This window comes from Caenorhabditis briggsae (assembly GCF_000004555.2).
Source record: "Caenorhabditis briggsae complete genome, chrII, whole genome shotgun sequence".
In the NCBI taxonomy this organism is placed as follows: Eukaryota; Metazoa; Nematoda; class Chromadorea; order Rhabditida; family Rhabditidae; genus Caenorhabditis; species Caenorhabditis briggsae.
This window is the reverse complement of record NC_013486.2, coordinates 281,095-305,360: the sequence shown is the minus strand read 5'-3', so window position 1 is coordinate 305,360 and position 24,266 is coordinate 281,095. Positions and strand designations below refer to the sequence as shown.

At 38.7% G+C, this 24,266-nt stretch overlaps 6 protein-coding genes across 6 annotated transcripts; 3 read left to right on the top strand and 3 right to left on the bottom strand.

Moving 5' to 3' along the window:
• Nucleotides 1-2,229: 2,229 nt before the first annotated feature.
• Cbr-usp-14 lies at nucleotides 2,230-3,832 on the bottom strand (the record flags this gene model as incomplete). Its single annotated transcript, XM_002629704.1, has 4 exons — nucleotides 2,230-2,514; nucleotides 2,558-3,217; nucleotides 3,263-3,575; nucleotides 3,621-3,832. 4 exons carry the CDS (start codon nucleotides 3,830-3,832, stop codon nucleotides 2,230-2,232), a joined length of 1,470 nt encoding a protein of 489 aa, XP_002629750.1.
• A 1,074-nt stretch (nucleotides 3,833-4,906) lies between these two features.
• Cbr-vnut-1 lies at nucleotides 4,907-6,385 on the top strand (the record flags this gene model as incomplete). Its single annotated transcript, XM_002629705.1, has 4 exons — nucleotides 4,907-4,959; nucleotides 5,013-5,139; nucleotides 5,182-6,169; nucleotides 6,213-6,385. The coding sequence occupies 4 exons, from the start codon at nucleotides 4,907-4,909 to the stop codon at nucleotides 6,383-6,385; spliced, it is 1,341 nt and encodes a 446-aa protein (XP_002629751.1).
• Nucleotides 6,386-6,680: 295 nt separating this feature from the next.
• Cbr-cysl-2 lies at nucleotides 6,681-8,286 on the bottom strand (the record flags this gene model as incomplete). Its single annotated transcript, XM_002629706.1, has 2 exons — nucleotides 6,681-7,018; nucleotides 7,611-8,286. 2 exons carry the CDS (start codon nucleotides 8,284-8,286, stop codon nucleotides 6,681-6,683), a joined length of 1,014 nt encoding a protein of 337 aa, XP_002629752.1.
• Nucleotides 8,287-10,505: 2,219 nt separating this feature from the next.
• CBG25451 lies at nucleotides 10,506-12,679 on the top strand (the record flags this gene model as incomplete). Its single annotated transcript, XM_045241663.1, has 5 exons — nucleotides 10,506-10,511; nucleotides 10,749-11,210; nucleotides 11,440-11,526; nucleotides 11,572-12,012; nucleotides 12,239-12,679. The coding sequence occupies 5 exons, from the start codon at nucleotides 10,506-10,508 to the stop codon at nucleotides 12,677-12,679; spliced, it is 1,437 nt and encodes a 478-aa protein (XP_045097975.1).
• A 777-nt stretch (nucleotides 12,680-13,456) lies between these two features.
• On the bottom strand, nucleotides 13,457-14,228 carry CBG00988 (the record flags this gene model as incomplete). Its single annotated transcript, XM_002629707.1, has 2 exons — nucleotides 13,457-13,731; nucleotides 14,129-14,228. The coding sequence occupies 2 exons, from the start codon at nucleotides 14,226-14,228 to the stop codon at nucleotides 13,457-13,459; spliced, it is 375 nt and encodes a 124-aa protein (XP_002629753.1).
• A 6,916-nt stretch (nucleotides 14,229-21,144) lies between these two features.
• On the top strand, nucleotides 21,145-23,938 carry Cbr-aakg-5 (the record flags this gene model as incomplete). Its single annotated transcript, XM_045241662.1, has 5 exons — nucleotides 21,145-21,280; nucleotides 21,676-21,990; nucleotides 22,044-22,660; nucleotides 22,706-22,918; nucleotides 23,789-23,938. 5 exons carry the CDS (start codon nucleotides 21,145-21,147, stop codon nucleotides 23,936-23,938), a joined length of 1,431 nt encoding a protein of 476 aa, XP_045091692.1.
• Nucleotides 23,939-24,266: the final 328 nt, after the last annotated feature.

Sequence of the window (24,266 nt, the reverse complement as noted above, 5' to 3'; positions counted from 1 at the left end):
GAAGAGGGACCGGAAATTGGAAAAAAGGTGGATCAAAAGATGGATTTCAAAAGAGTTCTGAATATTTTTGAATTGTTTTTCAAGCTTTTTTTCGCACGTAATCGAGTTTCAAACTTGATAATTTAAGAGAGAAAAGGGGAAATTGCTGAAAAAGATATAATAATGGACAAATTTTGGAATGGAGGTTTCGAGAAAACCACAAAACCAAATTACACTCTTAATTATAAAAAACCTCTAAAACATTTTCTGGATTCCTTCAAAATATATTAAAACAAAAAGAAGCATTCTGATTAATAGTCATATCATTGGAAGTCGCGATTCTTAGATCGTTCAAAACTTGGCTCATTGTAGACCGTGGAAGCTGAAATTAGTCTCAAACAATATCTTTTTCGGCCTTTTATCCATTTCTGTCGAAAAAACCAAGAAAAAAATCTAAACTCTCCAAAATCGTATTTTATTCTGAAAACGCATTTCCTCTGTTCGCCTCTCCCCAGTTTCAAGAGAGAAAAGTGGGCGGAGTCTACTGCCACACAAAGTATAGTGGCCGGCGCGAACCCGGGAAGTGTCGGCTGCTTGTGGTGGAACGCGCGCTAGGCTCTATTTGTTGCGCTTATGAACTGTTCTACAACGGAAAATCGAGGGAAATCGATGAAAATTGATGGACGGGCACTTTGAAATACGCAGAATCCGAAAATCTACTTTTCGAGACAGAAAGTGTTTGAACAGTATGGAAATTTTGGTAGAAAAGTAGTCAAATTTTTCACTGAATTCCGTCTAGTTTGCAGTTGATTTCCCCGAAAAAATGTAGGAAAATAAAAATTAATTAAAAGAAATTGCCGGAAAATAACTTCAAATCTATGAAAATCGTCAAAGAAATCGAACGATATTCGAAAAATCGCGGAAATTGACTGAAAACGCACAAAAATCGAGAAAAGAAAAGGGGAAACAACAATTTTTAGGTTACGGTAGTTTCCGTTGTGGGACCTTCGGCCACGGCCACCACCGGCCGAAAAAATTAGGAAATTCTCACAAAGTTTAGAGATCTAGAACTCATGTTTACATTTCCCAGACGTGCTGATTATTTTCCCAAGAAACCAAAACTTTGATTAAATTTTTTTCTTCTCACTGCCATAAACACTAAATCCACTAATAACTACTTTTCGAGACATGTAGCATTTTTTGAAATATAGAAAAAAGCCCAGAATAAACAAAAAATGAGTTTGCTGCCTGCCACTTGACTCACTGCTCTTTTTTCTCTTCGTCATTTTTTGCTCATTTTTTTCATTTTTGTCGGCCTAATGACTAAAAAAAGTAGGCAAACAAATAAATAGTTTCGAAGCAATAGGAAAAATTCTTTTGGAAAACTTTTTGATTGACAAATACTTTACAAATATTTAGTACAAAGATCGGTGCGAAAAGGAATTTAGTTTGGCACTTGTTTGAACAAAAATCCTTCTAGACGTTTTTCTGAATTTGCCACGTGGTTTTCCTGCTAGTAGACCTAAGCTTCGCATTACAACTTCTTTTAAGTAAACTTCAAAATTGGGTAACTCTCTAGAATGTTCGGCCAGAATCTCTGGAATTGAAACTCTACATTCCCACGTGGATTCCTATAGGAAAACCTTTACATTAAAAAAGTAAAGCCTTCAATTTTGATTACATAATAGGGATGCTATTAATAGTGGGCGGAGCTTAAAGTTATTAATTGGCTTTGTATTTACTTGAAGCCAATAAATCATCGTCAGAAATTTTCGAAATTCTGAGTAGAAGGTCGGCGTTCTCAAAGAGAAACTAGAGTCCATTCAGTTCACCTGTCTCCCTTCAAAACACTCGAAATGCTGACAAATTATAACTTGTAGGTTGTAGGTTCTAAAAGATCACTCGAGCATATTTTGTCGAAAAGATCAGCAACACCACCACACCCTGAAGAGTTACCGGCGAGACAATGACAGTACAGTCACCCTTTTCAGCCATAAAAGTTTTAAGTCAGCGATTTAGTTACATTCAACTCAAAACGCGAATCATCACATCATGATTTCAGATACAGACAATTTTTCGGGGAGGGAGAAATAAGATACACAAAATAATTAAAAGGAAAATGTCAAAAATAATTTAGGAAGCAAGAGAAATTCGAGTTCTCAACAAGCAGTTGACCGGAGAAGATGGAGATGAAAAGAAAGAGAGAATTAAGCATGAATAAAATTTCGTGTTAAATAGATCAGAAAATAATTATGGCTTAGAAGAAACTTCCATTGGCTCATCAACGACATTATCAGCTTCGGAGATAACCGGTGCTGGTGGCAGTTCTGGGTATTGTTTGATGACACGGGCCTCGTAAAGAAGAACGTAGGCACTGTGCCAGTCACCTCCTCCAGAAGTCTTCAGAATCGCTTCCTCGTCGACAACGGTGACGTGCTCATCGTCGAACAGACGCCATTTGTTGTCTTCGGCAGAACGGAGCCATGCCACGTAGTGACCGTCTTGCGAGGAGCGTCCTTTGTGAGTGATGATTCCCTGTAATAATTTTTTTGATTAAAAATTATTTTTTTTTTTTTACCTTGAGCTCATAGAATCCAGAGTTATTAGATCCTGGATCAGACTCGAATTCGGTTGGAAGAGCGACTCCATCGTCGAAGATTTTATCGGCTTGCTCCTTATCCAGAACCTTCTTTCTCAGCTCTCTTTCCAACTTGGCATCCTCTTCCAATTTGATATCAGCACGTCGAGTCACGAGCTTGTCCTTCAACTCTTGAGTGCACAAATCGTAGGCGTCAAGAGAAATTGGGAATTGCACCGACTTCAAAATCTTAGCGTTTGTTTTGGAGGATTCTTTGAAGAAGAATCTGTTGATATTGACTGTCAGATACTTTGGAAGACGGGAGATCAGAGTGTGGTTCTGCCATTTGGCGTCACGTCCCAATTGAGCACTGTTTCGCTCTACCTCTTGCTCAAATCCTGCCTTGATACCGGTTTGCAAGAATCGAACGTCTTGATTCACATAGCAAGTCAGTTGAGTAGCACTTTCGGTCTTCTTCTCAGCGACTTCTTCAGTTTCCAGACATTTACAATTCGTTTCTGTTTTAATTTTGAAAAGATTATCAATTGGATATCCAGCCAGGCCGTAGAACCGAGTGAGGTTGGTCATGATTGCGACAAAACACTCATTGGCGTCTTGTTGCTTGAATTTTTCGAATTGAGGATAGGACTCCGAGAGACTCTGGAGAAAAATCAATTATAAAGAAAATACTAGCAAAAATCTTACAATAATTGAAGCAAATGGTTTGATTGGGTCTCCCTTGCTTCGAAGAGCCTTATCTTTATCACGAAGCTGGCAGAGCAAAGTGGCCAAATTGTGGCAGAGTCGATCATTTTGCTCACGGATTTTGGTTTCGTCGGCTGGCTTCAAAATCAACTCGTTGACCTCCTTTAGCATTTGCATACAAGAGTTGAAATAGCAAGTGTTTCCAAGATTGGCAAGTCCGCATGGGTAGAGGTTGGACATTTCCTCGGCTTGTTGGCCGACATTCTGTTGCTGGGCTTCGAGAATTGTTGGTGCTTTTGGGATTTCTCCGATGCTGAAAAAAGTTTGTTTTATAAAATAATAATAATGAAACACTCACGATCCCATCATCATAATCGTCATATTCTCCTTCAAAGTGATCCCTTCCCAATCGTCATCACCCAAGGTTCTGCCAAGGATCACAACCTTCTGTCGTTCTGGAAGCACTTGAGTCAGTGCGAAAAGTTGAGCTTTGAAGACCATTGGTGGCGCAGAGGTGTCGATTTCCACCACATACTTCTCTTTCTGCCACTTGACATTTACAATTGGCATTTTTCTAGTCTGAAAAGCCAAAATTAGAGGAAGGAAGCTAGAAAACGCGAGAGAAAGGAAAATTAAAATTCGAACGATGACAAAAGCCTGGCGCGTTTGCCGACAAGGGTAAGATGGGTCAGCAAACGCCTCGCAGTCGCTTTTTCAGAAAATTCGCCGTTATTTCATTTGAAAGGGAAAGTGACCGAGATTGGAAGTGAACACCGGGAAATTGAGTAGGAAATTGGACAAAGTGTTTGCAAACCATAGGAAAACTCGTGTTTCTGGATTTCGCAACAAATTGCTGATAATTTTTCAATAATTTATTTTCAGATTGATTTAAATCTCCTATTCCAAAGTAGAGACAAGTCCGACGGCTTCTTCTTCTTATTGAACATTAAAATGGAAAGAAGCGAAATTCGCATTTAATCTCATCTTCATCTTTCATCTCTCCTTATTGTGTGCGCCTTTTGCAGCTTTCGTCGGTGAACGCAGGTCTTTCATGAAGTCCCGCTTTCTTATTCGATTCGATATTTTATAACTTTTATAAATGTTAAACCAAATTTTTATAGGAAAAATACTTTTAAAAGGAAGAAAAAATCGGTATTTGAAAAAAAAATTCTGTGAAAATGATTATAAAAATCAAAGGAACGTTGAGTTTCCAGTTTATCGGGTCCTAACCGGAAGAGCCGTGAAGTTCTCTCTCTCTCTCGGAGTTGTAGATTTACGGGCTACAGTAATGTTTTCCATTTTTCTCCAATTTTCAAAGCATGCTTCGCACTTTTCCTCTTTAAAAACTGCAAAAAATGAAGAATTAAGTCTTTCGAAACTGTCTTATCATGTGAAACAGCATGAATAATTTCCATTTGTTTTACGGTCACCACCAACATATTTGTTATGCAAAAAAGTAGAAAAAGGCGATGTTTGTTCGTCGGCGTTTCCACATCCATCCATCCTCTACCTCAGCCCAGCGCCACGTTTATGTGTGTTTTTGTATGTCTCTGTGTGTCCTCTCTCGCTCTCCTTTTATGCTTTCTCTCTTGGTTTTTTTTTTCAAAAAGTGATGCCTGATTTAGATTTTTACAGACAAAAAAAATGCTCAAGAGGCCCGGCGAGTACGAACCACCGTTAGGTAAAATTTGGACGAGGTGAGTAGATGTTTTTTAATTGAAAAAAAAATGAAAATTTTGAATTTTTCCAGAGCAGAATCTCGAATGTGGACGATAACCATGTTCAGTGGAACGTGTGTTCTCTACGCCGCCCGTGCAAGTCTTCCGATATGTGCCGCAGCTGTTGCCAAAGAGTTCGCATGGAATAAAACAGATTCTGTAAGATTTTTAATTCGCAATTAAGGAAAAATACATTTTCAGGGAACAGTACTATCCTGTTTCTTCTGGGGATACGCTCTGACACAAGTGTTCGCTGGAAGGATAGCTGACAAATATGGCGCTGAGAAAATCCTCCCTTACTCGAGTCTCGCCTGGACAATGATCACCTTCTTCACACCTCACCTATTCGATTTCGCTTACTGGACCAACTACCCGCTCGTTGTTCTTCTAACAATTCGAATTCTAACGGGTGTCTGCCAAGCATTCCATATTCCATCATTGGCTTCAATTGTATCAAAACACTTGGCCGCAGCTGACAAAGGACGTGTTTTTGGAATCGTTTTGGCTGGCTCCCATTGGGGTACTGTCCTTGCCGGTGCTATTGGAAGTATATTGATCGAATGGATCGGATGGAGATCGTTATTCCAATTTGTGGGAATTCTCTCGCTTGTCTGGTGTTGGATATTCCGATGGGTTCTGGATAAGAAGAATGGGACAGGTGGAGGAAGAAGTTCTCCACAGCCAGATGAAGAAGTTCTTATAGATAAGAAGCATGACACCATAGAATCCCACTTATCAGCCAACACACCATGTCCCTCTGTTCCTTGGGGAACACTCTTCCGTCATCCAGCTTTCTGGGCTGCCGCAGTTGCTCAGTACACCGGAGGCAATTCCTACTCGATTCTGTTCAATTGGCTCCCCTCCTACTTCCACGAGACCTTCCCAACTGCAAAAGCGGTCGTATACAATGTGGTTCCATCATTAGCCATCGTCGTGACCTCCTTAGTAGCTCCTGTGATGGCTTCCCGAGCACTAGCGGAAGGAAAAACTGTTACCTACACCAGAAAACTTATGGAAGGAGTTAGTCTTATTGGAATCGCGTTCTGTCTAATGCTAGTTCCAATGACTTCTTCCTTCTGGCTCTCATTGCTCATTTTCACGATGGCCATGGCTGCAAGAGGGTTACATCACGGTGGAGTGTCTGTGAATCCACACGACTTTGCACCGAATCATGCTGGATCGGTTTTTGGTAAAAATTCTAACAAATCTTATGTTTCAATTTCCATTTCCAGGCGTCTTCAACGCTTGCGGAGCTATCACTGGATTCGTTGGTGTCTACATCGCCGGGCACATTCTCGAAGCCACTAACAACAACTGGTCCTACGTGTTCATTGTTACGGCGGCTCAGTGTGTTGTAGGAGCAATGGTATACACACTTCTAGGCACTGGTCAGAAGATTATTTGAGTTTAGAACTTCAATTAATTGTTTGTATTCTTGTTCCATACGTGTAATTTATTGACTGATGCTCTTCTTTTTTCTAGATGTATGTTTTCAGATAAGCTTGCCCTTCTAGATTTGACCCCCCACTAAAAAACGTTTAATGCATTTTCCCCTCCTACCATCCGGGTGCCCCTTTCTCAATGTCTTTTTCTCTGTGATGTTTGTTGTTTCTTTCTTTTTTGCCATGTCTTTTTAAACGAATTTTTTCTTACGAATTAAGTATGCTTTATTATGGTACAAATTTCAAAAAATAGGAAGTTTAGATTTTCAAATAGGCCTTGGCGATTTTAATGGAGTCGTCGAGATTCAATTGCTTCATATTGGCGGCTTCTTCGCGGAGTTCGTGGTAGAGAGCCGTTGACAAATAACGTTCTCCAAAACTGTTCACAGTGGTCACAATCAATTTTCCTTTGTTCTCGGGACGTTTGGCGAGCTGGACAGCGGCACACACGTTGGCTCCAGATGAGATTCCACCGAGGATTGACTCCTCATCGGCAAGACGTTTAGCCATTGCGATAGCATCGTCGGAGTGAACACGAAGAGCTTCGGTGAAGAGTTTCAGGTCGAGGATATCAGGAATCATTCCGGTTCCCATTCCTGGAAAATTGAAAGCATTGTAAAATTAGAAAATTTTTCAAAAAATTGACTTTTCTGAAATTAGAGATAAAATTGCAACTCTGAGAGCTTCAAAACGAGTATAATCATGAGCTAGTTCCACCAATTTCAGGTCCCACCGCGAAAACTACAGTAATGCAAACATTTCGTGGTGGGACCCAACTTGCGTTAAATTGGGTCGTGTTTATACTCCTTTTGAAGCCCTTCGAGAGAGAAATCGAATGGTATATTTTTCATAAAAATTGGTTCATAAAGAAAAGAGTTACAGTTGCTTTTCGTGGTGAGACCCAATTACTCATTTCGAGGAAAACTCTAGAAAAGTGTTTATTTTAAAATCGGGAGTGTTTATTATCATTTTGAAGCTCTTAACTTGCTAATCGCGAATTTTATAATTTAGGATATAGAAAATTCTGGAATATACAAGTTACGGAAGTTTTCGTGGGGAGACCCCAAAATTAGAAATTATCCTATTCGATTTGTCTTGTTGAGAGCTTCAAAATGAGTATAAACACGACCCTATTTGACGCAAGTTGGGTCCCCAAAAAAATCTAATTTTTTCTAATCTATATCCTACCTTGAATCTTGTGTGGACTGTGTGGCAATCCATTGATAACGGAACTCTCGAATGGCTCAACTGGATACACTCGCACATTTGGATTCTTCTCCTTCAGGAACCGCCCGACTCCGGTACACGTGCCTCCCGATCCGACACCAAAACAAACGATGTCCACTTTTCCTTGGGTCTGTCTCCAGATTTCTGGTCCCGTAGTTTTGTAATGAGCCTCTGGATTGGCAGGATTTCCGAATTGGTTCAATATGTAAGCATTTGGAATCACATCCCGAAGTTGTTCGGCTCTCTCGACAGCGCCCTTCACAGCGGTAGCGGGATCGGTGAGGATGACCTCGGCTCCGTAGGCCTTCAGAAGACACCGACGTTCGATGCTCATGGATGCTGGCATGGTAAGAATGACTTTGTAGCCACGGAGTTTTCCACAATAGGCCAATGCGATTCCCATGTTTCCACTGGTTGGCTCGATTAGGACAGTCTTTCCGGGATGGATCAATCCGGCCTTCTCGGCGGAGTCAATCATATTAAAGGCGATACGATCCTTGACGGAGCAGGCTGGATTCATGTACTCGACTTTGACAGCGATGGAGGCGTCGAGATCCTTTCCGATCTTGTTGAGTTTGAGGAGAGGGGTGTTGCCGATGAGCTCACCGCCGGTTTCGACCATCAATTCACGGGACATGATATTTTCTGTAAAAATTGGAATTCGTAGTTTTCTCGGAAATATGAGTTTCAATAAAAAAGCGAAAAGTATAATGGGATTATTCATGTAGCGAAAGTGTTTATTTCAAAACGCATTTCAATACATTTCGGTGGCACCGAAATGCATTGAAATGCATTTCGCGACACTGTTGCATTGAGTTTCGGTGCAGACTTTCGCTACATGAATAACCCCATAAAGATACGTAGATGAAAAACACTCTGCCCACTCCAATAGAAGACCAACTGAACCGTCAACTTTGAGCTTGCATATCTTTGTGCCTGTGAAAGATAGCAAAAATGGCGAATTAATAGAATGTTTATCTAACTATAAGTTATATTTTATCAATTGATACATTCTTGATATTTTTCACAAGAACCGAGATATATGGGCACAAAGTTTATGCCCCCAAATCATTAGAAGGCTACACGACCAGCCAACTTTGAACTGATGTCCCGGTTCATGTATTAGATATCAAAAACTTGTCAACTGACAAAATGCTTATCGAAACATAAGTTACATTTTATTAATTGATTATTTTTACATATCTTTTACCTAAACCGAGATAATTGAGCTCAATTTTATGACTCAATGGTAGTAGAAGACCACAAGAACCACCAACTTTAAGCGCATATATCTCAGTTATTGTGAAAGATATCAAAAAGCGACCAACTGACAAAATGTAAATCATAATATCAAAAACACTTTGTCAGTCGACCACTTTTTGATATCTCTCATAGAAATCGAGATAATTGAGCTAGAATGTTAACGGTAGCTCAAGAAGAACATTGGCAGCCGCGCAAAACGACTCAAAAGTGAAAAAAAAAGAAGAATCAATGAGAAAAAGGAAGAGAAGAGAAAAAACAGAAAGAAATTGGCGGGGTCTGTGTTGTTCACTAATTGTAATTGACCTTGATTTATTGTCATCATTTTTTTGTAAATAGAATTTTAAAGAGGAATTGAAAAACGGGATTTTATTCTGTTCAGAAATTTGAAAATCTTAACATGATCTAAATTTTACAAAACGCGAATTACGACTTCAAGAAAATGAAATATTTTTGGCTGAAACTGAATCATATACTTGCCTTTGAGCTTGATTATCTCAATTTCTATAAAAGATATCAAGAAGTGGTCAACTGATAAAATGTAGCTTATATAATGATAAAAATTTGATCAATTGACAACTTTTTTGTTATCTCTTATAGAAATTGAGATAATTGAGCTCAAAGTGAAAGTAGGAGTCTTTGCAATACTGAAGGAATACCGAACAGTGCCATGTTCAGACAAAATTTCCGAAAACAATTTATACTCCTGTACTACGTGCCTTTTGACTAATTGAAAGCGGTTCCGCCCATGAGGGCCAACATATTGCTCTCGATCTCTCAGATGATGTTCTCGACGGGCATTATCATCATTTCTGTAGATCTGTCTGCGTCTCTCACGATTTCTCCCATTACGATTCTTTGAACATTGCCTAGATAAGGAGTGTCTACGTGCAGAATTGGAAGATTTTTTTAGAAGGAGAATGAATGGATAGGCGAGGCCGAAGTAGTTTGGAACTCTGAAAGTCTTGAAAATTGGAAATTACAGTAATCCTCCGAATAATTCTTCAATTCGTGAGAAGTTCCAGTGAATCTGAAATTCAAATTCTGAATCTTAACTTCTGAAAACTACATTTGTGTGATTTCTTTGCCGGCCATTAAACATTTTTATTGAAAATCCTTCACTTATGCTTGAAACCTTTTTCAGACAATTTTCTTTTAGAAACTGTTTCATCCTTCGATCTTCGGAATCTAATCAGATTGCTGATTAGGCCACAAAGTACAGTAATTTGTCTACGTGACTATCTGTAGACACAGAATTCCATGAAGAACGTGTCTTCTGAATTGTCATCATTTTTTGGAGACGGAGAACTTTCCCTTTTCTCTTAACTTCGCATCTCCCCTCTCCTCTCTCTCTCTTTTCTCTCGGCAACTCCCTCTCGTTTATGTTTGCCATGCCAGGCCGCTAGCAATTGTTGGTGGTGTGGAGTAGTGGTAGTGCGCCGGTCGTCGGGGAGCTCGCTCGCTGTTTCGACCACGCACCCGTAACAGTGATCGAAAGTCGGGTACTAGACTGTAAGTGAGGAATATCACCTGACAATGCTGCCTTCCTTCTGAGTTACTTTTTTGTTTTTTTTTCAGGCATTGGATTTCCTGAAAATGGATGTGGAATCTGAAGAATATGTGTGGTAACTTTTCACTGGTAAGTGGGAAAATATATTTCCCAAAAACCATAATTAGACATGCCAGAGGAAAACTTTTTTGATCTACCTAATAATTATTTTTGTACCGCCAAAATTTTTCAAATCAAAATGGCAAACAATTTTTCTTTTTTTTTGGTTTTCAGCTCTTTTTTTTGAATAATTTCCGCTATTTTTAATTCAATAAACGAATTTCAGAGAGGTCAAAATGTCTGAAACCCCGGGTAGTCTGAATGAATCGCCAAAATCTTCGGTTTTAAAGGGAATCCCACTTCAAGCAGCTTCATTTCAAATTTGGGCAGAGAAACACAAGAAAGAAAAGGACAGGAACAAAAGCCAACTGGATCTTTTCAAAATTTATGGACCAATTTGGGAGAAATTATCAAGACAGGAGAAGAAACCGTTTGAAGACGAGGTGAATAAGTTGTATTCGAAAAAAGCAGGGTTCCAGAAACCGGAAAAAGCTCGAAAAGTGAATCAAAAACTCAAATATCCGCCAAATTCGCTGGGATTATGGTTGGAAGAAGTTCGGACAAGTGATGATGTTGGGAAGAGTGTCGTGGACCTGAGCAGAAAGTATGGAGAAGCTTGGAGAAATTTGTCAGAGGAGGAAAGGAAACCGTTGATTGAGAAAGCAAGAAAGTTGAGAGAGATTTTTAAAAAGGTAAAGATTTCAGAGTTTTTTTGTTGAGAAAATGGCTACTTCTGAAGGCCACCCGATACTTGCATTTTGAGCTCAATTATCTCGATTTCTGAAAGAGTCATCAAAATTTTGTCAACTGATGAAATGTTTGCCATAACATCAACATCCTTTTATCAATTGACATATTTTTGATATCTCTCATGGAAATTGAAATAATTGAGCTCAAAATGCAAGTACGGTATTTTTCCAGGAACACCCACTCGCTTACACACGGAAAAAGGATGAGGAGAAAGTCATTCGATTTAAAGAGGAAACTGTGGGAGAAGTGTTAAAGAAGGTAACATTTTCAAAGTGTATGTAAGTACCTCAATAATATTCTCAGCAAGTCTTCCAATACAAAGAACCAGAAGCTGAAAAATTGAATCAAGAATTGAGCTCATTTTTTGAGATCACAAAAAACTTGGGAGTGGATTTTAAGACGGATTCGGTGGCTGATTCATCTGAAGCCCAACAAAATTGCAAAATCGAAAAATCTCGACACCCAATTGATATTCCAATTCTGAAGGATACCGAAAACAACAACAAAAATCAAAGTGGTTTCCAGAATTTGTCACAGAATCCGTTACAAAATTCCTCGGTTTTTCAACACAATTCGATTGACTTGGTGATTGAGGATGTTTTAAGAAATGTGAAATCTGGAAGTCTCGATTACAGAGTTTGGAAAAAATCGATTTATGAAAAGGAGTATGAAAAGTTTCCAGAGATTTTTGAGGAATCTGGAAACTTGATTGATTTAGAAATTTTAAAGTCTCCATCAGTTGAGGTATTAAGTGGGAAATACCGTGCACTTTGAGCTCAATTATCTCAATTTACGAAAGATATATCAAAAATTGGTCAACTGATAAAATTTTTGCCATATGATCACCTATATTTTATCAGTTGACAGATTTTTTACATCTCTCCAAGAAAATGAGATAATTGAGCTTGAAATTCAAGTATATGGGCTTCTATTATAGTGTCCATGGTAGTTTGAAATTTCCGAATTTCAGTATTGCCCAGCACCTTCTGAAACCCTCTCAACGTTCAAAAACAAGACGAAAAAGGCTACGAAAAATAGAAAATCTGAAAACAGTCAGAAAGTTATCCAGATTTTACAACATTGTTCGTCAGAGGATTTCAAGGAAAAGTCAATAGAATCGGTGATTGAAGACGTTTTGAGAAATGTGAAATCTGGAAGTTTGGATTACGAAATTTCAAAAGAATCGGTTTATGAAAAGGATTACGAAAAGCTTCCAGAGATTTTTGAGGAGAATTTTGGCTCTGAACCTTCCAAAGCAAAGACCAAAAAAGTTCGGAAAATTGTGAAATGTGAAAATCCAAATGATATTTTACCGTTTCCTGAAGTGGACCAATTAGATGTACAGTTTGATATTGATAGCATTCATCCAACATTTTTCGGACCGAATGGCTATAAATGGGAGCATTTTTGAGGAATCAGTTGAAGGATGATAATAATAATAATAATTCGAGATTGTTGAATTTCTTAATTGCTTTGTTTTAATAAATTTTTTGATTGGACTTATAATTCTTCAAAAAACTGATCAACGATTCAAGCTTTCTGCCTTTCTTCCAAAAGTTATGAGCAAATTTTTCGAAAACAAGTTATTACTAAAAAATATTTTTATAGAGATCCATATCTGAAATTTTGTGTCATAGCTTGCATCAAGGTGTAAAAGATATTGGTGAAAGAAAAACAAACTTTTTTTCCAGATTCTTTAAAAAAATCTGATGGGACCTAAGATGTAAATTTTTAGTATTTCCGCTAATTTTAAGTTTGGCAGTTCTGGAAAAAGTAATCCTGAATGTTTGGGAATCAGTTTTTGCAGATAAAAACAATCATCTTACCGTTAACACTCTAGTTGAACGCCACCCGGACCGTCCACTTAGAGCCTATATATCTCACTTCTTTTGAAAGAAAAGTTGTTATTTAACAAATTGTTTATCATAATATCAGCAATTTTTATCATTTGACCGTTTTCTGATATCTTTTACAGAAATTGAGATACATTAGCTCAAATTTGGCGATTCGGGTTGCGTTCTATTAGAGTGTTTATGGTAATCGTATTATAGAAAAATAGTTTATCAATTTTTGTCAAGGAACAATAATTATTGGTTCTTCAACGTTTTGGACCTAAAAGGAAACGAGGCAGAAAACCATCACATAGAATGAGAACATAATCTTTATTTCAATCGCTTCAGTTCACAAATTATTGAGCTCCTGCCTCCTTGGTGATCATCACCTTCACCGAATCCCCATTCTTTGTGTCCTTGATATTCACGACGACTGGTTTTTCCAGAGATCCTGGCTTCGTGAGCAACTTGACAATTGGAGACTCCTTTCCGACGAGCGCTTGATCGAAGTTTGCAGAGAATTCCGACGTCTTCTCGATTTCAGCCAAGAATGGTTTGTCGAACTTGATCACAATGGTGGAGGTGTTGAGTGGGACAATGGCGATGAGCTTGGATTTGTCGTCAGTCTTTTCTAAAAATTTTGTGGTTGGTTTGAGAAAGGAAAAATAAGTTGTTTCACTTTTAGCGTTGCTAGGGACCTGCTGAATATTAAGCTAGTTCTCATTGTCAGACATCTTCTAAAAATTCTCTAGCCAGCGTTAGACTTCATAGCGCATTCTAAATTTCTGTTTCAAAAAAGTATTTGCAAAATTCTCGAACAGAACCTCAAATCTAAACAAGGCATCAAAAGCCAAGCCGCCAGCACCAGTCGATCTGGGGCGGCAAAAGTCATAAAAGATTCTGATCGTAAACAACGATCATAAACGATCCCACTTTTCTATTCCCTGGTTTTTGTTGATCACCATAGTCACTTCGGTATAAAAGAAGGACAAGTTCTGGCCCAGTAGTATTACAGTACTATTACTCACGCTTCAATGGCACTGGAGCCAACACGTACTCAACGTGCAATGGGGCAGCAATGACTGATCCAATAACGAAGGAGACGATCAGAATAAAACCAAGATTCATTTTTTGAATGAATGTGAAGAAGTAGTTCTTGTGCTGCTCTTTTATACGTGGTTTCACGTTTCTAGAATTCGGTTCCCAGACTCGGTTTGGGAACCGGGGTTTTTTTCCACCCCATATTCTGAGAGACTCCCAGAAGTGTATGAATAGTGTTTAGTATATACGTAATAATCTACCGTAATCTAGAAATTTGTAGTCGATAAATGGGATCAATTAAATTGTTAAAATATTTAGCTGTCATCCAACTTTTGTGCCTAATAGCATACTGGTAAGCCGGGCCTCTGCGGGAACTGCCATAGTTTCTTTCAGGATCAGTATTTTTGAACAACCTAAATAAGAGAATATAGAACTCGACGAGCACTACAAACTGATATTAATTAGAAAACCCTATTTTGTCAATGAAAAAAGTTACAAGATTATAAAACTATTGACCGCGTAGCTCCGGTGGTTTTTGGATTGCAACTCTGTTCATAGACAAGATAATGTTTTCCAAATAGTACCATTTTGTAGTATTCGTCCAGTTCTATCATGTTTATGTTAGTTGGTTCAAAAATAATGATTCCAAAAGAAACTATGCCAGGTCCCGCGAAGGCCCGTTTTACAAGTATGCCTACCATGAGGAAATTATCAATTCTGAGTGTCTCGAACCACTTTGTCCCAAAAGCATTCCTACGTGGCATATCTGAATTGGATGGAAAACTTAATACATACTAAATTAAGCTCCACTTTTGTTCATTAATTTCTAACAATTTAAAATTACTGTAGACGCTCTAATAGAACGCCATCCAAACTCTACTTTGATTTGATTTATCTCGATTCCTGTTAGAAATATGAAAAAGTGATCAACTAGCAAAATATTCATGATATTATGATAAACGTTTTGTCAGTTGACAACTTTTCGACATCTCTTACATGAAACGAGATATATCGGCTTAAAGTGGACGGTTTTGGTGGGCTTCTATTCGAGGAAGTACGGTAATCCCACTTTCGGACTCTTGACAAAATTTAGAGGTTTTTGTTATTCATTTCTGGAATCCTCCTTCTTATGCCTTCTTGAATGTTACATCACAAGATACATGTGATAATTTTCTTATTATTATCCCCCACCCACATATTTGTGCGGACTTTTTTGACATACGCAAATCTTAAAAATTGTATTCAGTGATCCGAAAAATCAGGAGACGAACTACGTAAGAAGATTTTCCCCTTTTAGTACACCATTCTCATTTTCCAGCCTAAGCTTCTTGAATTTTCCGGTTCTTGAGATCCATGATGGAACAAAGAGTCGTTCTGGCCTTTTGCCCGCCCGTGCTGTTTAACCAGAAGAATCGCAAAAATATTTGCTTAAATTCAAATTGAACAAACATGGCGTTGTGTTGTTTGGAGGTGACGAAAAGTGTACGTATTAGAGAACGCGAAAAGTTTCATCCAAAACAAAATTTGCTGGTATTCCGGGTGTGAAACCCGGAAATAGACTTTTCTAGTAATCTTTTTTCTTTTAATTTTTAATTTCCTTGGATTTTTGCACCTGTTTTCAAGCTTTTCAAGCTCTATATCTTCTATTTTAGCGCAACTATACAAAATTAGATATTTGAGATTTGACAGGTATAGTTTTTTATTAAACCTTTTTCTCTATTAGATCAGCACCCCATCAGGCACCTATTTTTTATTTTTGTTCTTGGTTTTCTGTTATTGTGAACATTTTCATAAGCCTGAAGCTCGGCTGTCAAGTTTTCGATCACATTGAAAATTATGGAGGGTATAAAACATACCTAGATTGAAAACTTTGCATTTACAGAATTTTTCGAAAATTCCTAGTTTACCAGATATATGCCGATTTCTACCTCTTTTTTACTGAAAATGTGGAAAAAGGTGAGTTTTAAAAACCGGCAAATAGCTGAAAACTAGTGATTTTTAGAAATTATGTGAATTCGAAATTTTCCATCTAGATTTGTTTTACACACTCAAACGTTTTCAAAGTGATCGGGAAGTTGACCACTGATGAATTTTTTATCATATTATCAAAAGTAATTTGTCAGTTGGCAGACTTTCGATATCTTGCATTGTAATCGAAATAATTAAGAGCTCAAGTATGACAGTGGGGGCCCTTCTACTCCAGGTTTTACGGTAGTTGCTTATCCGAGCTTTTGCCTATTTCTATCCCAAAAACCCAAACTGTGTAATATAAAACCGTTCTTTTGCTCTAGCCTTTGCTCTTTTCATCATCTCATTCCTCCATCTCTTTTTCTCTGCGTCTCTCCCTCTCCAATGATCTTTACCCTCCAATCGTTCGTTCCTCTCTCTCTCTCTCTCAAATCACCATCTCGCGCAGTGTGGCGCCCCGCAAGAGAGTGCTTCAGTACATTTTGTGTTTCTTCCCTAAAATTTTCTGTTTGCATTCTAACTGTCTATGTCTCTCCGATCAGACACCCTCTCTGTCTATCTCTTGTTGTCCCTTCTGGTCTTCCCCCAAAACGTTTCGACTGCTTTTGTTTTCGTCTGCAATCCAACACTTTAGGCACCATTGATTGTTATTTGAATCGAAATCGACCTACAATTTGCTAGATTTTGGCCTAGGATGATTTTGAATTCTGGCTTGATCCAGAAGTTTTCGGGTTACGGTAGATTTATGATTGTTGGTCAAAGACCTTATGGTGGATCCAAAAATCCGTTGTTTTACGTTTCATGGCTTTGATCCTAATTTTTCAAAGTTAGAATCAATTGAAGGTTCATTGAAAATTTCAAAAATATAGATTTTCAAAGTTTTGAGATCAAAATTTTGAATTTGCAATTCGGAACGTTCCCGAAAGTGTCTTAAAAATTGAGATAAATTTTTTACTGTAGTCGGGATAGGGCCTACAGTACCGGAAAATCGTATTTTCCGGTTGAATTTTCGGCTATTTTGACCATTTTTAAAAGTCTAGAGCTTGGCTGTTCAGTTTCCGATCACTTTGAATTTTTGGAGGGTGTAAAACCGACCTAGATTGAAAACTTTGCTTTCACAGAATTTTTGAAAATTCCTAGTTTTTCAGCTACATGCCGATTTCTGAGAGGCAACGGTTTTAGTACTAAAACGGGGCAAAAAGGGGCGTCTTCCAGAAATGGGCAAATAGCTGAAAAGCTAGGAATTTCCAAGGAACTCTGTGAATTCAAATTTTTCTATCAAGGTTTGTTTTACACTATCCGAAGTCTTCAAAGTGATCGGAATCTTGACAGCCGAGCTCCAGACATCTGAAAATGGTCAAAATGGTTAGAAATCATCTGAAAATCAATCTATGTACATCTTATTGACTGGTACTGTATATTATCACTTACAAATTTTTTTTTCGTCTTCATAACCTTTAGGATGAAAGTAAGGACTTTGGAGATATTAATGTTACCTGAGAAAAAAAGGTTAGAGATTTTTTTTTGCAGTCTGAATACGGTAGGAATATCGAAGCGGCGAGCCCAAATAGCACATGTTAGGTGGAAACGCAGACAGCTTATCTCTGAGTCTCCACTTTTTTTTCTCAGACAAGAATAATACTCTTCTATGAAAGGAAGCTACCGTAAAAGCTGGAATAGAAAATGGTCAAAATGGGCAAAAATATACAGAAAAATACGGTTTTGTTCATCTCATTGACCAGTACTGTATATAAGGATACTTTCCCGAGAAATTCAGTGTATTTGGGCTTACAAAAAAGCGAGATTTCCACAACTAAAGTTTTTAACCAAACTAAAAGCACAGAATGAGACAACAAAAAAAACCGACTCATCTCTCTTTTTCGCTCCAAAAAGTAAGGCGAGTACTCGCTCTACTACCCTTTTCCCCCCATCCAAACAACACACCAACGACCAAAGCTTTTTGACAATCTCCATTTCAACTTCCTCTCTCTCCCTCTCTGCGTTTCCTGCGTCTCTCTGGCGCTACAGTACTATCTCGCCGCGCTGCTTCTCTCCCACGACCCTCGTTTTTTACAGTCTCCCGGTGCTCTCGTGTTCTCTGACCAGGCCTCCTGTTTCTTCTGTACTATTTTTCAGAGTGTGCGTTTATTGCCCCTTTCTGTCCTCCTCCATTCGCGGGCGCGACAAAACATACCGTCTTCACAATGTCCGTATTTTAGGCCGAAAGTCTAAAATTTTCGGCTTTCAAAGTTTTTCAAGACCTTATTTCCTAGTCTTCCTTCTATTAGTTTTCTAGTTATTATCCCAATAAATTCAGCTTCATAGTGAGTTTTCCCCCTTCAAGAGATACTGTACGTTTAAAGGCGCACGTTCAAAAAATGTTCTGTTTCTGCAAACCCAATAAATTACGTGCATTTTTTCTTATTTTTTTGAGAAATTTCCGGCCTAATTTTGAACAATTTTTATCACGAAAAAACTAGAAAATCGTTTCAGATGAATCGCATGACAATGCTGGAGAAGGGATGTGATCCGATAGCGAGCACGGCGCCAAAGAATTCCTACATGAAGTCTCCAAAAATAGGTTGGTGAAAAAAATCCGAGAAAAATTCGAGAAAAACAGCTGAAAGCCTAATTCAAAGTTCACTTTTCTCTATCAGCACTTTGCGATCTAGATCTTTTTTTCATTTGTCGGTCGGGGCGCCAAAAAGGGCGAGATTCCTATCATGATCGTTAAATTTTTATTCGTCGTCAGCTGTTCATCTGAAGGCGATAAGGGCAGGAATAATGAAGTTTTGAAAACATTTCGGACAGTCCGAGTTCGAAATTCGATTCTCCATAACATCCCGGCCACAAAAAATGGGTTCCGGGACGTTGCGCAGGTGTTTTTCCGACTGAAAAAAAAGAATTATGGCCTTGGGAATGGGCAATTTCCCATCGGAAAGGCTGTTGAATATCCTAAGAACATGAGGAAAAAAGATGGCATTAGTTAATGCAAACAATCCAAAATTAAAAGAGGACTCCGATCGAAAATGTATATATATTCTTGAATACATCGGTTTATGCAGAAAATATGTAATTTATCTATTCAGTAACAAAGAAAGAATTCAAAAAAAATCACAAAAAACTCGAAAAATCGCAAGACATCGCTTCAAATTGCCATTTCTGGAAACTTCTGGAAGGTTTTCGAATATTTTTTGAATTCCCGCGAAAACTGAAAAATAAGCGATTTTTCGAAAGAAGAAATGTACTCTATCTTCGATTTTTTGCAAAATCTTTAGACCTTTTCAGGTTTTTCAGCTGTTTTTGAAAATTCTTTTTCGATTTTCCGAATTTTTAGACTGAAATTTAATGGAACGGTGTTGATTACTGTGGATTACTGTAGAATCCTTTTGTAGTTTTTTTATTAGTTCAAAATTCAGATAAAAACTGGAAACAAACAAAAAAACCACAAAAGAAAATTCGGTGTCTGCAGTAATCTACAGTAATCTTCAGGGACACAGTTCCATCAAATACCATCCAAAAACCGGAAAAATCGAAAAAGAATTTTTGAAAATAGCTGAAAAACCTGAAAAGGTCTCAAAATTTTGCAAGAAATCGAAGAAAATTTCAAGTTTTCTTCCGAAAAATCACAAAAAAAATCGCTGATTTTTCAGAATCTTCAGTTTTGGCGGTAATTTGAAAAAAGTTTCGGGATCCTTCCAGAAGTTCCCAGAAAATGATATTTCGAAGTGATTTTTGCGATTTTTCCTTCGTGAAATGAAGCTGAATATTTTTCTACACATTTTGATGTATTAAGTCCCCCTTAAGATAGTTCTGGAGGATCGAAACAGTATTTCCAGTTACTAGTAGTGCCAAAATTCGTATCAAGGGCTCCTCAGAATGCTCCACAGAGCGTCAGCTGTATTTAGATGGCCCAGACTTTCCATATGCTCTTTGCGTCACTTCGTATCTAGCTCCTCCAGACCCATCAATCTCAATAATAGATTTATTGTTGCGAGCCATCAGACCAAAACAATTCTAAAATAAAATGCACTTTTACAACAAAGAAAAAGAAGCTGTTCTTAAAAATGTTTTGAGAATCTATTTTGGGAACCAGACTATCGCTTGGAACACATCCGTGATCTCATGCCGAAATTTGAACTTCCGCGGAAAACAACGGATATTTTTTCCCTTTGAAAGGAAGGGAAACAATAACAATTTGCAAGGTCATTTGTATTCCATTCGTCTCTTCCTGGATGTGAATGTGGTCGCGTGTGCATAAAGGGAAGCCACGACACAGATCACTTGAGAGAATGCGACGTGTTGATTGGCAGCGGAGAAAGCGGTCCTTGAAAATTTTTTGGAGGGTAAGAGGGACCAACAAGCAAAGCAAAGCGTCATGTTGTTTTTGGGGTGTTATTCGAGATCCACACATGAGCGAATTCAGGAAATTTGAGGGGTTTTTTCGAACTGCATAATTTTTTATGTAAAAATTTCAGTTCGCGTTTTGATACTATTGTTTTTCCCGGTATCGGTTTACCTTACAAAGTTTTTCTACAGTAACCTTCACGAATGCCGTTTTCAATAAAAATGTGGAAGAGAAACGCCAGTGGCCGTGGCCGTAGGTACTTTCGGCCACGGCCGCCGGCATTCTTCTTCCACAGCTCCGATTGGGGTATATTGTAGGTTCTATGGTTTTCAATAGTTGATTGCTCGGTATTCAAGAACTCATTCCAAAATAATACCCCATGCAATCAACACTCTCATAAAAACCATCAAATCTACAGTATCCCTTCGTTGTCCTTTACCCCTCTCGTGGCTTTCACTGAGTTGTTGACAAGACTTTGTATTCCGTGTCCGAAATTTGAAATGGGCGTCCTGTCCCGCCAAAAATTGTTTTTATGGAAAACATGTTGTCTGCTCCTCTCTCATGGCACCGAACACACAGATGTTTCTAGTGTTTTTGGTTTTCTTTTTCTCCTCGTCGAGTCTCCGCCCACTTTTCCACCTTCTCCGTCCTACTGACCTCATTTCACTTCCGATTTCTAGAACTAAAATGCGTCGTCTATTTCATCATAAGCCGGAAAATGCTCCGGAGGACCACGGAATGGGTACTTCCGAGAGTTCCAATCCAACTGAAAAAACTGTTCATTTCTCTGATCACCTAGAAGTTCGTACGGAGGAGGACGCCGGTAAGATGACGTTGTCTAGACTCAGATATTTTTTCCCTAGGTGTTGGGGTTCAGTAGTAGCCTTATGGGGTTATTCAAAGGAAGCAAACCAGCAAATTGCTACGGCCGTGGAAACCAAATATAGTGGTTTCTAGGCCATTGGCCTGTCCTCGTGGACAAGCAAGGCTAGCCAAGCGAGGCCCAAGCGAGCAGGGAGTTTTATGCGCCTTTGATTTTGAACTCGTAAATCGCTTCAACATTAAAGGCGCATGGAATTTCCTGCAAGTGTTCTGCTTGTCCACGATGACAAGCAAATGACCTAGAAAACTCCAGCATTTTTTGGCTGCCTCGGTCGCAGCGAATTGCTGATATCGCTTTGCTCTGAATAACCTTATAATATCTCATGTCTTTTCCAGAATCCCCGACCCCAGACCAACAACAACGTCGCAACTCGGCATCCGGCAGACGTCCATCGTTCCTCGCTCAAATGCGAGACCTGATTCATCCACGTAGCGGGAGTTTTGGATCTAGTATGTTCCGTCGTCCAGAAGCCACGCGTCGCGTTCAAGTAGCTGAGTGCAACGTGGAAGCTGTGTACGACTTGCGCGATAAACATGCACACTTCTACGACGATGACAGCGGATTCAGACGACCCAGATCGAATAGTTCGGATTTGTTGATCCTCAGAAAGACGTCGAGACCGATCTCGTTCAATGTGGTTGGAGTTATTGGTGAGTTTGAGGCTACTCAACTTCGAATTCTCTCAATCCTTGAAAATTTTCAGACCAAAAAACCGATCCATATCATCAGTATATGTCAGTGGTGGATGTCTACGAACTATGCCCGAACAACTCGAAAATCATCATCATCGACGCGAAGACTCCAGCCACTCGCGCGTTTCGTGTCATGCGTGATAACAACATCACCACACTCATCGTCTGGGATACCAGTGACACTGAACGCGTCCGTCGAAACATTCTCACTCTTACCGATTGTCTCCGTGCGATTCGAGATGAAAAGAAACCAATGCTAGGCCCAGATCTTACTGCCTGGGATATTCTATCTGAGAATGAAAAAAAACTGGTCAGCGTCTCAATCTCTTCGAAGATTTCGGAACTTTGCGAGGAGCTTCATCAGAATAGTTTGCATCGTGTCATCGTGCTGGATGATCACAAAGAAGTCGTCAGTATCATATCTGTTCGACGTGTTCTGATGGCTATTCATAAGCAGAATCGATCCATTCATTTTGCTCAATGGCTCTCCAAACCAATTGGAATGTCAGCGATTGGAACTTGGGAGGACGTGTGTGTGATTGGAAGAGATGAGACTGTCTACAGAGCAATGGAGGAGATGCTGGATCGTCATTATTCAGCTCTTCCAGTTGTCGACGCAAATCAGAATGTATGTCGGATTGCTTCTTCGGAGATGACCTATAATTTTTTCCAGGCCATCGGCGTTATCACGAAAACCGACATCTGCAAAGCGTTGCCGCGTAACTTCATCGAACCGAAACGCTGGCTGCAGGAGACTACTGTAGCTGATATGTTGCACATTTGCAAGAGTGAACTGTTCATTAGCTCGGCAGACAGTGTTGGACAAGTTCTGGACACATTGCTCAATGCTGATACTCAGAGTGCATTCGCCATTCATAACAATAAGGTGAGGAGGTCTTTCAATTTGATCGGCATTTGTTTAAATATTATTTTATCCATTTTTTGAAAGAGGAACTCCGATCAAAAATAATTTTTTTTTATGCATAAAATAAGTAGAAAAGTATGTAGATCCATATAGCAACAAAAAAGAAAAAAGCGAAAAATCGCAATTCTCGGCCTTTTCTGGAAGCTTCTAGAAGATACTCGAATCTTTTTTTCTAGTTCTCGCCAAAACTGAGAACTTCGGAAAAATAGTGTTTTTTTTTGCGAATTTTCGACAGAACAATTGATTTTTCTTCTTCAATTTTTTCGCAAAATGTTTAAACCTTTTTAGGTTTTTCAGCTATTTTCGAAGATTCTATTTCGATTTTTTCGATTTTTTTTGTCTGAAATTTGATAGAATTTGATGGGTGTTGGCGAAGATTACTGTAGATTACAGTAGAGAAATTATTTCCTTTTCTAGTTTTTTTACAGCTTTTCTGCATTTTGACGTGATTGTTTTTGAAAAAAAAACTGCAAAATGAAATGCTTTCTACAGTAACCTACAGTAATCTTCGCGAACGCCGTTCCATCAAATTGCAGACTAAAAATTTGGAAAAATCGAAAAAGAATCTTCGAAAATAGCTGAAAAACCGAAAAAAAAGTCTAAAATTTTTGCGAAAAACGAAGAAAAACTCAATTTTTCTTTCGAAAAATCGCAAAAAAAACCGGCTAATTTTTTTGAGTTTTCAGTTTTGGCGTGAATTCAAGAAGCTTCCAGAAAGAACAAAATCTGATTTTTTTGCCTTTTCAAGCGATTTTAGAGATTTTGCGAATTTTCAAAAATCGAAAATTGAGGCGTTTCGAAATTCTGAAATTTCAAAAATCCATATTCCAGGTGATCGGCGTTATCTCTCTCACTGACTTCCTCACTCACATTCTTCGCTCTCCATTGGCCACCACCGACGAGGAACCACCACAACCAGCGATGCCGCCAACCCCGGAATCCAACTCGAGTAGCACCGAAAACATGGCTCATAAATTGTAAAAATCTCATACCGCATCCCGTTTTACCCTGTTTCCCCAACCACCTGTTTTAATATATATTCAAAATCTCGGTTTTTTTTTGTTTTCCCTCGCTTTTGTTTTTGATACAACAACCACACACTCGTACCATTTTCCTTTTCTGTAATAATCATATTCTTGTTTCAGCCCCAATTTTTCTTCTTCTGAACCATCTCTTTTCGAAAAACCCCTCTAGAGCTTTACCGCTACCTCTCTCCACTTTTATCTATACCCTTTCCACCTCTCCTCTCTTCCATCCATAATAATGTACTTACCTGTTTTCCAAATCTCCATTTCCTGGTTTCTTAGAA